The sequence below is a fragment of the Rhipicephalus microplus genome, chromosome X (assembly GCF_043290135.1).
Source record: "Rhipicephalus microplus isolate Deutch F79 chromosome X, USDA_Rmic, whole genome shotgun sequence".
Classification (NCBI taxonomy): Eukaryota; Metazoa; Arthropoda; class Arachnida; order Ixodida; family Ixodidae; genus Rhipicephalus; species Rhipicephalus microplus.
This window is the reverse complement of record NC_134710.1, coordinates 91,101,599-91,113,271: the sequence shown is the minus strand read 5'-3', so window position 1 is coordinate 91,113,271 and position 11,673 is coordinate 91,101,599. Positions and strand designations below refer to the sequence as shown.

Below are 11,673 nucleotides of genomic sequence, written 5' to 3'. Positions count from 1 at the left end.
TCGCACCACCTGTGGGTCGTGAAATTGAGAGTAACACAAAATTAACAGGGACGTATGATGGTGGCAAGAAAGTATACCAAAAAATAGAGAGCTCTTGATGTGGCACAAGACAACGAGTGGTTTCTTCGATTTTCCTAATGCAGGATACGCCATTCTCGGCAAATTCGGTATGTGCGACCAGATGGTCCCAAACTCCAGGTTAATAAACCAGGACTTTTAACCGGCATTTTGGCTCCAGCGTGGTGGTCTAGTGGCTAAGGTACTCGGCTACTGACCGGCAGGTCGCGGGATCAAATCCCAGCTGCGGCGGCTGCATTTGCGATGAAGGCGAAAATGCTGTAGGCCCATGTGCTCCCGGGCACACAGGATACACTTTCGCCTCCATCGAAAATGGTGTAGGCCCATGTGCTCATATTCGGGTGCACGTTAAGGAACCCCAGGTGGTCGAAATTTCCGGAGCCCTTCACTGCGACGTCTCGCATAATCATATGGTGGTTTTGGGACGTTAAATTCCACATATCAATCAATTACCGGAATTTTTTTCGAAATCTTTTTTCGAAATCCTTTTCTTCGAAATCAAACATGAAGTACTGTAATAAAAGTACGTAGAATTTTGTTTCATAGTTGTTTTAGTGGCACGGCCCTCTTTTAATAGAATGACATGTGATAACTAATCAATTGTTCGTTGAATTGCCAAAACTTTCTATATTTGATCAACCTACTTCAACGCTGTATAAGTAGCTTCATAAAATGTTCCCGTAAATATTATAAAGTATACCAGCCCAGATAGTTGAGCCCATTTTCAGAACAGTGCATTTTCAGAACAGGCGTTTTTCCTTCAGGGTCGGTAAACATTTTGCTATTGGCAATCAGAGCCGCGGACTTGTATTACTTCTGTTCACTTGGTTGATAAAATTGGAAGGAATAACTTAATGCACCGGTTTCGTGCATATTATTTTTTTGCTGGTATTCATAGCACTTTATTGCAGTCAGCATCTTAGTCTAATATATTCGCTTGAAATTTAGATGCGTGTAGACACTTACGGCAGTCACAAAACGAGCGCTCAAAAAGGGCGCGCCGCCAAATTCTCGCGATAAAACGCGGATGAGACGCCCCGAGGTCAACGATAAAAAAAAAGAAAACAAGCATCCAAAGACTCCCCGGGCGCGCGTCCTTCTCCCCTCGGAAGCGTGGGTTCGCCGACGAACCTCCTCTCATCGGCGCCCGAGCAAGCCCTCGAATGTTCTAGATGGAAAGGGGTGGGGTGATGCCGGGTCATAGAGAAAGAAGAAGACAAGAGCGGACACTCCGCAAAACCTGGCCTCAGGAAGTGCGTCACGACTACGTAACGAACTAGTGCTCTCACCAAACGTCAGAGGGCGCAAGCGCAAAAAAACACAGTTATAATCAATGCAACAGAATTGTTTTCACAAATTAATAATTATACGCCCAAATTTGGTATGTTTTTTATACATAAAAACGATTTATTCAACACACCTTACGCGATTATTTTTCTTCAGCCGTACTGTCATAAACACCATCTACCCAGCGACAAGCCCATGCATGACTGACAGCGAGACGCTTTCGTCGCTTTCGTCAACGTCGGCTGCGTCGGCGTTTTCAAGCGTGAGATAACAGGTGAGGCACGTTTTCAAGCGAAGCTTGTTGAATGACATGTTGTTGGTCTTGTTGGGTCATTTTTTCAGAAAACAATTACGCCTGCGCGAATAAGACACCATGCAACAAACATAGAAAGATGCACACACACACACGTTGCGCTTCATGTGTGCGAGTTTGTTTCTTACGTGGCGTCTCATTCACGCAGTTGTAACCTTTTTCTGAAGCTTGTAAGGACTGGGAGGTTCGCTAAAAAGAAAGTTTGTGGCTCTATGCGGCGGCTAGACGGGAACATTGTGCAACGTATGCAGTATAGCAAAGGCGGCACGGCGTCAAGCCGAGGCGACGCGTGCTGCGTCTGCCACGAACGCGAGCGTCTGTGCGCTGAGCATAGCTGGGCAGCTAGGTCATAGGCTCGGTGGCTCGGTGCAAAATATTGAGAATCGTTCGCTGGGCCTCGCATGCTTCACGACGCGTTTCCCGAAGGCTCGGAACACGAATAATTCTTGGTGTACCGGAGGCAAATCTGGACTAGCCAAGTGGCCATCATCTTCGTTTCTTCGCTAGCCTTGTGCCACTAGTGCTAGCTGCCCACAAATTTTTTTGACGTTTCCAATATAATTTTACCGCACAAATTTCAACTACGATTTTTCTTCCCAATGTACTGTGCTGATACGGCGTACGCACGAAGGTGTTCTAAAGTTTCCAGGCCACGATACCATTGCATTACAAGGGATAGCGGCCTGGAAACTTCTGAAGATCTTTGTACGTGGTCTTGACGTATATCTTTGTAAGTCAGAGTTCTATGGGTCAGACATGTATCACTGGTTTTGTATTGTGCATCGATTAGCTAATCATTCAAAGGGGTTTGCTGGTACACTTATGACGTGCACATATCTTTTTCGTAATTTGACAGCGAACCATCCACTTACTAACATTTTCAGACCGCGCTGACGCCATGCCGTCCGGCGGTACAAGCTACGGTAGCTACTGTTGTGTATCGTGGTGCTTCGACAATGGCAGAACCCACAAGAAGCCTGGGACGAGTTTCTTCCGCGTACCACGGGACGGCAGGTGTGTTAAAGCTTTTGTATGGTTTGCATGTCTGTAGGCTTACTGTTCGTACTTGCTAAGTGAGGGTAACAATAAAAAATCACTATTCAAGCACTTCCCCTTTCAGCTGATAGTTCATTGCCAATGCAGGATGAAAGCATGGACGCGATGATCTCCTGAGTAAGCCGGCCAGCCTATTGTACGCAACGTACAGGGTTTGTAGCGACCATTTTACTGCTCAAAGTTTCATGGACCCTGGGCACACAAGGCTTACAAGAATGGCTGTTCCCAGTGTGCAACCAGCTGCACCATGTAAGTGATTGACTGAAACTCAAATATGTGCATAGCAGCCACTTGTATTGAATCAGTGGCGACAGTTAACCGTGAAGATCTTTGTAGCCGATGGAGAAACCTCACTACAGAAGTAACACTTGGAAAGTCTTAAATTCTGTGAATTGTGGGCTATTACCTTCCTAACAGCAGCTTTACATTTCTGTCATTTTTTGATGCTCTGGACCTGCGCAACTTGTTTTGAAAGACTTTAAAGGGCTATTTTACGTTATCTTCAAGCCTGAGTGCACATGTACGTATACCTTTCATCAGTTAAAGCTGCCACTGTTGATAATTCCAAAAATCACAAATTACTTGTTTCCTAGTTGGTGCCTTCTCTTTTCTTCTACGTTCGACCAATTTATGCGTTTGAAAGAGCTGTTTAAGTTTCCCCATGCTACAAGCTTTGTAACTTGTACCAACTGCACATATATGCAGGTTCTCTGAGCGTCGCTTCAAGTAGTGACTGTGACATGGCTGCAGAAGCTGCACTGCAAGGTGCGGATGAGCTTCAGTTTGTGTTATTTTAAGCCTCTTACTGACACATTGTCGTGATTTCATTTCTTCAGGACCTGCGGTAGAGGCTTCAAAAAGCGGCTCCCACACATTGAGGTGCCCCGATGAACAGGGTGCGTTCAGTGTGGCGATTTCTTTTTTTTTTTACCCAAATTGACTGTTGACCAAACCTCTGCAGGTGGCAGCTCCGTTGTAGCTGGTGAAAGAATTTCTGCTGATTTCGTATTGCCGGAGAAAACCTTAACCAGTCGTTCAGCTGTCACAAAAGGAACTTGTGTGACCGGTAAGTTGTATGTTCACTTCAACACCAGAGTGGATTGATATAGAGACTTCCGCAGGCCGCTTGCAAGATTGTTCCGACAGCACTGTCCGAGGCACTGAACAAGCTTCACAAGACCCTCCAGAAGACGTCTCCGCCAACAGCTCCACGCCTGAGTGCCCTAGAGAAAATGGTGACTATGCTTTTATTGCAGCAGTTTTTAATGTGCTATTTTATGTTTAGGACATTCTGAGGAAACTATCCTCAAAAGCACACTACGTGTGCACTTACAAAATGTAAGGGTGGGCTCTCAGTGATTTTCATTTTTTTGTGCATTGTCAACATTGTGAATGGTTTGTTTTTAGGTAGTGGAATCGAAAACTTTGTACCACAGAAAGTTGTGCACCTTGGGTCTGAAAGAGCGAGGAAAGTGCTCGTATGGGGTTAGTTGTTCTTCGCTTTTACAACAATTTTTTTGTTTATTGCAGTGCGTTCCTGTGTGCCAGCGACAATGTCTCCATCAATGAAGTACAAGCAAACCATTAAACATCTGCAAGCCAAAGTAGCAGCACAGCGGAAAACTATCAAAAGACTGCAGAGACAGCCTCACCAAGCACCGTCATCGACTTCGAAGGCCCTTGAAGTTATCCGACCGCACGTCACCGAGGAGGTTTTTAAACTTCTTTCTGCACATGTTCGCTTGAGGCCCAAACGCAAGGGCAAGCGGTTTCCCGTGTGGTTCAAGAAATTTGCTCTTCACTTAAACTTCCGTGGTCCGCGAGCATACCGATTTCTGGCTCCATATTTTTCTTTGCCCTCCCGGCGTTCATTAAGGAGGTGGCTAGCTAATGTAAAGATGACTCCAGGCATAATTCCAGGAATCCTTTCTTCCATTGCAACAAATACTCAAGCTTGGAATGAACGGGACCGAGTGTGCGCTTTAGTTTTCGACGAAATAGCACTCAAAAAGAATTTGTACCATGATGCTGCAAGAGACGTTGTCCAGGGTTTTACAGATGATGGCACTCATCGCACTTCAACCATCGCTGATCGAGCACTGGTTTTTCTTCTTGTTGGCGTTTCAAGAAAGTGGGTTCAACCGGTTAAACTATAGGGCACACATCAACACCATCATCTGTTATGCATAACTTGCTGGTGTCACTCATTTTGGAGCTTAGGAGCATTAATATTGCAGTGAAAGCAGTCATTTGTGACCAGGGCAGTTCAAATGTAAGTCTCGCTAACCAACTAAGAGTGACTGTAGCAAAGCCTTTTTTTTGAAGTTAATGGTGAGCGGGTATATTACATTTTTGATGTTCTGCATTTAATTAAAACAACGCGCAATAATGTCCAAGCACACAAGCTATACATTGGGGATGACATCGTTAACTGGTCGCACATTGTAAGCCTTTACCAATCCTCACATGAGTTGCGGTTGCGATTGGCTCCAAAGTTGACTGAACGGCACGTTCATCAGAAACCTTTTTCTAATATGAAGGTCAGCAGAGCAACTCAGCTCCTCAGTGCATCAGTTTCGATTGCTATCACGGCAATGGTGTATGCGAAGGTGCTGCCTGCCTCGGCCATCACTACAGCTCAATTTTGTGATCGTATGGACAGGATTTTCGATGCTTTGAACAGCTCGAGTAAAAAAAACTTCGCAAAAGCTGCGGCATGCAATCATGAAAAATGATTCAGAGCTGATTGACTTCCTCCGAGGCCAGCTTCCCTGGATTGCATCATGGCAGTTTGCTGGCAGACGTCAACCACAAATCATCGTAGGTTGGCACATTACAATTCAGGCAATTTGTCAACTATGGGACGACCTCTTCAAAAATTACAATTTTGAATACCTGTTAACACGCAGGCTTCAACAGGATCCTCTGGAGAACATATTTGGCCACATTAGGCAAAAACAGGGTTGCAACACCAACCCCAATGTAGCACAATTTATTTGTGGCCTGAAGCACATCTGCATAAGAAAACTCTTCAAGCTGTCAGAATACGGAAATGTCGAGGATGATGAATGTGACCTCCTCCAGGAGCAGCTCTTGCCATTCTCCCTCACCAGTGCGTCTCTTGTAGATAATGAGGAGTGTGCACAGCCACAGCCTGATGACTTTCCCGCTCTAGACGATCTCTCTGAACTTGCGACAAACATTCACTCCCATATTATCGATGACTCCGCTGCATATTATGTAGCTGGTTTTCTCATCAAACACTTCCTTCGGAATGCATGTGACGGTTGCAGTTTCCCACAGTTACTGAAAGACGACAGTGAGACGGTTAAGGGTACCCACCAGTATTTCACAACGCTGAAAGCATACCACGTCCCCAGCAAACTTTTTGGGAATCTCACTGTGCCATCAGAAGCAGCTTTTGCATACGTACAGCAACTTGAATCTCACTTTCTTGCCATAATTGAGGCCACTGCACATCACCTGAAAGTGTGCGATGTTTTGTATCACCATCTGTCAAGTGTTGGCGATTTTCATTTCTGCTCTGCTGGGTTTCGCGCGAAGTTTCTGAAAATGTTTTGCCGGGTTCATTTATGTTGGCATGTGCGTTTTGTGAACCGAAATTAGATAGGGTTAGGTTCCAGTCTTCAATCTCGGGCATACAGCTTGACAAGTTCAAAGGTTAGCAATTAGCGGCGGGTTTACACTAAAGTATTCGAGTTGAGCCGAATCCTGCAACAGCTTTGTTATGTTATTACTTCGTTACAGCAGACTTCATTATGGTCTTATATGCTTATATTCAGCTCAACTAGACTAGCCACTCCTTCGTTGCATACATTGTTTAGGTTACCCGCTATGAGGAGTAGGGACACTGTGCATTCGCTCGAAGTGATTTGCATAACCTTAAAAAGAATGTTGGGTATCCTGTCTGTATTTTTGTAGCAAATGCGGGCAAACTGTACACTTTACTGTGGCTCACTCTGTCACTGTGTATGCTTTATCTCTCCAGCTCAAGTAATATATCGATGACAAAACCGCTTGTTGAAATGTCTTCGAGCGGGTAAGGAACACAGTATGAAGTGGGCACGGTTCACGTTATCACGCTTTTCGTATTTTAGCTTCTCATCAACCTCCTCATCTCGCCCATCAAAATTTTCAAAAGAATACCCAAACTTGTAGTGTTTGATGGGGCTGCGGACGCTGCCATTTTATTTTTATATAGCTCGTGAGTGATAACGTACGATGTAGAGCCTTTGTGAAAAATAATGAGCCAAAGTGGTTTCCTTCTGCTATTTATTAGCCCTGTAATACTGCTCTCGTAGCACCAATTAAAGTCCACAATTCTGGATAAAGTGATGACTACAATCTATTTTAGCTCGCAAGCGTCACAGCAACACCCAGACGCAAATCACTTGGGATCTTAAGTTTTTGATGAAGGCGACGCATAACAAAAGCCACAAGACCTGCCAGTGTTGTAGCATAAAGTTTGTCTTTCACGTAGTGAGCAAGCTGCAAAACCCTACCTTTGTGAGGACAAGCAGGCATCAAGTCTGCTTTTTTTCATTTTGGACTAGCTGTTCTTAAGCACAGCCAGCACACTACACCTTTGCCTTTCTGCTATATTGTGTCGTGTGGTTTCTGTGCGCTCTTTTTTTCTATGCATTATTTCGGTTAAGCCCAGGCGTGATTCGCGACTTCATTGCTGTCTATATGTCACTTCTTCATCAGCATTGTGCGCTGTGTTTTTGCCATAGATCCTTACCCACTGGCCCGGTGTGTCATACTTCACCAGCTTCGCGGCTTCTGCCAACTCTAGCGATGTGTGCGTTGTCTGTGTTCTCTATGTATTTGTTACAATATTTGTTACAATTTATTTGTAAGGCAAGATGCATTTGTTGTCTACCTTTGTCATATTGTGCTTTTTATATTCTCATACTCTACCTTGCCTTTGAATAAAACATTGCGGATGCTCTGTTTCTTTGACTGATATATACATTGATCACTTGTTCCAAAAGAAAAACACAAGCGCGATGAATAAAACCGTAGTGAATTATCATTACCTGCATCTGTTTTTATTATAACTTAATCGAAATAAAAATTGCGTCACGACCGATTCGCACGAACCACTGAACAAAACAAAACAGGGAATCGCTAAATCAAAACAACCTACAAAAACTATCCATTTGGGCGATGAATAGTGGTCTGAAATCATGAACTTTCGTCATAGCCAAACGTCGGTTATGCAAAGTAATTCAAAATTTGCGCCAGTGAAACCGAAACCGGAAGCGCACGCCACTTGCTCTCACCAACCACTAGGTGTGCTAGGGTCGATTGGGCCGCTGGGGTCTACGGAAGTGTCCACTCTTAACCTTTATTTCTCTATGGCCGGGTTGCGTCATCCGTCGCGGACGGCCTTCGAACCGTCTCGCCCTCTCCCCAGTCCTCGCTTCGTATCACGCCGACGAAATGATGAGAACTTTCTGGAATCTCGCGCGGAAGGTATTTAATCGAGCAGCCGAGATGGGAGATCAGGAGAAGACGGAAGTTAGCGCCAGAGCGTGTAGGGATTCCGCCGTGTAACCGGCGAAGGTTTTGTCCATAGGGACAAAGCAGGAGAAGAAGAGGATTTCCACCTGAGGGGTTGTGAGGGATAAGGTTCGGGCAATCACGGCAACTTAAATAATCGTTGTCGAGACTGACGAAGACATTTGCAACTTGAGTTATAAGGCTTTAATGTCACGAAAAAAAAACGATAAAGAAGCTTGGCGTGTTACATGGCAACAGCGAAGAACTGCCTTAAGTACGAGCACGACACACGTTCTCGAAAGACAAGGTCTGACGCTTAGCGTAGTCCCCCACTGCACTACACAAGGTTTGAAACACTTCACCGTGTGACGTCGAAGGCAGATGAGTCGATGCGTTGCGTTGCGTCTTACGCCGACATCAGCGATGCCTCAGGCATCGTCGGAGCGGAGCGTGAGGCAGAGTCGATGTGTGGCAAGCACGTCCCGGACAGCCAGTAGTAGGCCCAGGTCTGGAAACCGCCCGGATCCGAGTACAACGGACCGGCGCCGGCTGCTGGATCACACGGTAGAAGGGATCCAGGCTCGTGCGGACCACAGGCACAGGTAGGCTTCGGGACCACGACCCGACGAGCGCTTCAGCCTGCCACTATTTCGTTCCGATCCTTCTTCTCGAACGCCCCGTCGTCGTCTTCCTCTTCTCTCCCCCATGGCTTGGCTTGACTTTCACGACACGATTCCGCCTTTTCCTTGTCTCATCGTCATCTTCGTCGGCGTACGGCACAGCACAAACTCACAAACATCGCGCACCAGATGAACCTACCGCGCATATCATGACAAAAGTCCCCCCTTTCAAAAGTTTTGTTTTTAAAAAAAAAACTGTCCAAAGTGCGCGGGAGACAAGACTTACGACAAACAAATGTACAGAACTATTGCACCAAGAGAATAGTCTGTATGTGAGAGTCCCTAGGCATATGGTACATTATTACATTAATGTGGTATAGCTAGCACCTACACCTGTAGCCTGCTCATATAATCAGCACCTACGTTCTCTGATCCTTTGATATGCTCAACGCGAAAGGTGTACTCTTGCAATGCGAGACTCCAGCGCAAGATCCGGCTGTTCAAATGCTTGGCTTGAGAGAGGTATCGTAGCGGTTGATGGTCAGTCTGAACGACGAAGGAGGTTCCATAAAGGAAGATATGAAATTTCGCGATCGCCCAAACTAACGCTAAACACTCTCTTTCAATTGCAGAGTATCTCTCTTTCCGGGGCATAAGTTGGCGGCTGGCATATGACACCGGGTGAAGAAGACCCTCGTGTTCCTGCATAAGCACAGCGCCTATACACCTATCAGATGCATCTGTACGTAATACGAAGGGTTTCTTTATGTCAACAGCCTTGACTACTGGCGTAGATGCTAGAGCTTGTTTGAGGGTTTCAAATGCCTCTTCTCTTTCGGTATTCCACGCTAACTTGTTCTTTTCCATCTTTCTTGTCATTTCAGTCAGTGGTTTCGCTTTCTGGGCATAGTGAGGTATGAGGTCTCGGTAATATCCCGCCAAGCCGAGAAAAGAGCGAAGTTGCTTCTTCGTTTCCGGTCTTGGGGCTTTAGCGATCTTCGCTATCGTGCTTTCTACTGGGCGGATTGTACCATCGCCGAGGTGATGCCCAAGGAAGATGACAGAAGTCATTCCGATCTCACATTTTTGAGGTTTGATCCGTAGGCCTGCTTCTCGGATCCTCTGAAACAACTGTTTCAATGTCACTAGATGCTCCTCCCACGTAGCTGTGGCAATTAGAACATCGTCTATGTAATGTACTGTGTTTGGAATGCCGTGCAGTAATGTCCTCATCAATCGTGTGAATATGGCCGAGGCTGTCTTAATCCCAAAAGGCATATAGAGAAAATGGTAGTGTCCAGATTGCGTTGAAAAAGCTGTTTTCGGACGAGAACTTTCCTCTAAGGGTACTTGCCAATAGCCCTTTGTAAGATCTAACTTTGAGAAAACCGACTTCGTGCCGACTTCAGCAAACATAATGTCAGTTCTGGGTATGGGTTCAGAATCGGACACCAGAACCTCATTAATGTGACGGAAGTCAATGCACGCGCGAAAGCTATTGTCCGGTTTCTTAACCAGGACCAAGGGTGAGTTATACGGCGAATGGGATCGTTCAATAACTCCCAACTTCAGCATATCTTGAACCTCCTTCTCTACTATTTCCTTCATTGCAAACGGCAACGGATACTGTGACGTGCTGATTGGTTTTGTTGTAGTAAGCTCTAGCCGGCACTCTAGGAGGTTCGTCTTCCCAGGAACTTCGGAAAATATGTCTCGGAATTCCTCCAAGAGATTGCACATATCATCGCGTTGTGCTTCGTCTAAATTACTTCCGAGTGTGACCGACTCAATACCTTTCCCTTCATTTACTTTAAATGTAGGGAGGGGTGAATCCGACTCTCCTTCTTCGACTACAACGAACGATGAAGCTTGACTAGTGACTTCTGGTTGACGTTCTTCGTAGCGCTTGAGCATGTTTATGTGAAACATTTTCGTGGTGTGCCCAAGGTCCAACCAATAGTCGTGGTCATTCTTTTTTCCTGTAACCGGAAATGGTCCCTTCCAGTGCATAAGAAGCTTGTTTTCCCTGGTTGGGAGCAATATAAGAGCCCGGTCACCAACTTTGAGCTGTCGGGTTTTGGAGGTTCGGTCATAATACTTCTTTTGCGAGTGTTGAGCTCGGGAGAGATTCTCTTGAGCCAGCTTCAAGGTGCGTTCAAGACGTTCTCTCAGATCAAGCACGTATCCGTAAGTAGTCTTGATATCTTCCTCTAGGTCTTCCCCTGTCCAGAGTTCCTTCAATATATCCAGGGGTCCTCGGACGTGCCGGCCGTAGATCAGTTCAAACGGCGAGAAGCCCATACTGGCCTGAGGTACTTCTCGATAGGCGAATAACAGAGGCGCAAGAAATCGGTCCCATGACTTCGGCTTCTCTTGGCACAACCTGCGCAACATCTGTTTCAAAGTGCCGTTGAACCTTTCGACCAAGCCATTGTATATCGGGTGGTAAGGCGTCGAGCTCAAATGTCGAATAGCAAGCAGAGCATTCACCTCTTCCATCAGGCCTGACGTGAAGCAAGATGCTTGATCACAGAGGATCTCCCGTGGAAATCCTATTCGAGAGAACATCTCCAGTAGTCCATCTGCTACTGTTGCCGAATCAATTGCGGGCAAAGCCACCGCGTCCGGGTACCGAGTGGCGAAATCCACAAGGGTAAGAATGTACCGATTACCCTTCTTTGAAATCGGCGTCAGAGGTCCAATGATATCAACGGCCACACGTTCGAATGGTGTGTCAATCAAAGGCATTCGTCCAAGAGGCGCCTTGCCTACTTTGCCTTTGGGATATGTCCT

The 11,673-nt window shown here is 45.9% G+C and overlaps 1 protein-coding gene across 1 annotated transcript; it reads left to right on the top strand.

Annotated features, from left to right (window-relative positions):
• The first annotated feature begins 1,319 nt into the window (after positions 1–1,319).
• On the top strand, positions 1,320–7,790 carry LOC142775651 (uncharacterized). Its single transcript, XM_075877273.1, has 8 exons — positions 1,320–1,639; positions 2,563–2,692; positions 2,822–2,983; positions 3,440–3,499; positions 3,571–3,630; positions 3,696–3,800; positions 3,856–3,969; positions 4,265–7,790. The coding sequence occupies exons 3-8, from the start codon at positions 2,920–2,922 to the stop codon at positions 4,888–4,890; spliced, it is 1,029 nt and encodes a 342-aa protein (XP_075733388.1). The 5' UTR covers positions 1,320–1,639; positions 2,563–2,692; positions 2,822–2,919; the 3' UTR covers positions 4,891–7,790.
• Positions 7,791–11,673: the final 3,883 nt, after the last annotated feature.

What these genes read in the sequence shown, in the direction of transcription:
- LOC142775651 (XM_075877273.1), top strand. Translation starts at nt 2,920, where the DNA reads ATGGACCCTGGGCACACAAGGCTTACAAGAATGGCTGTTCCCAGTGTG. An exon ending in TGTGCAACCAGCTGCACCAT is followed by an intron (nt 2,984 to 3,439) that starts GTAAGTGATTGA and finishes ACATATATGCAG; the next exon opens with GTTCTCTGAGCGTCGCTTCA. An exon ending in AAAAGGAACTTGTGTGACCG is followed by an intron (nt 3,801 to 3,855) that starts GTAAGTTGTATG and finishes AGACTTCCGCAG; the next exon opens with GCCGCTTGCAAGATTGTTCC.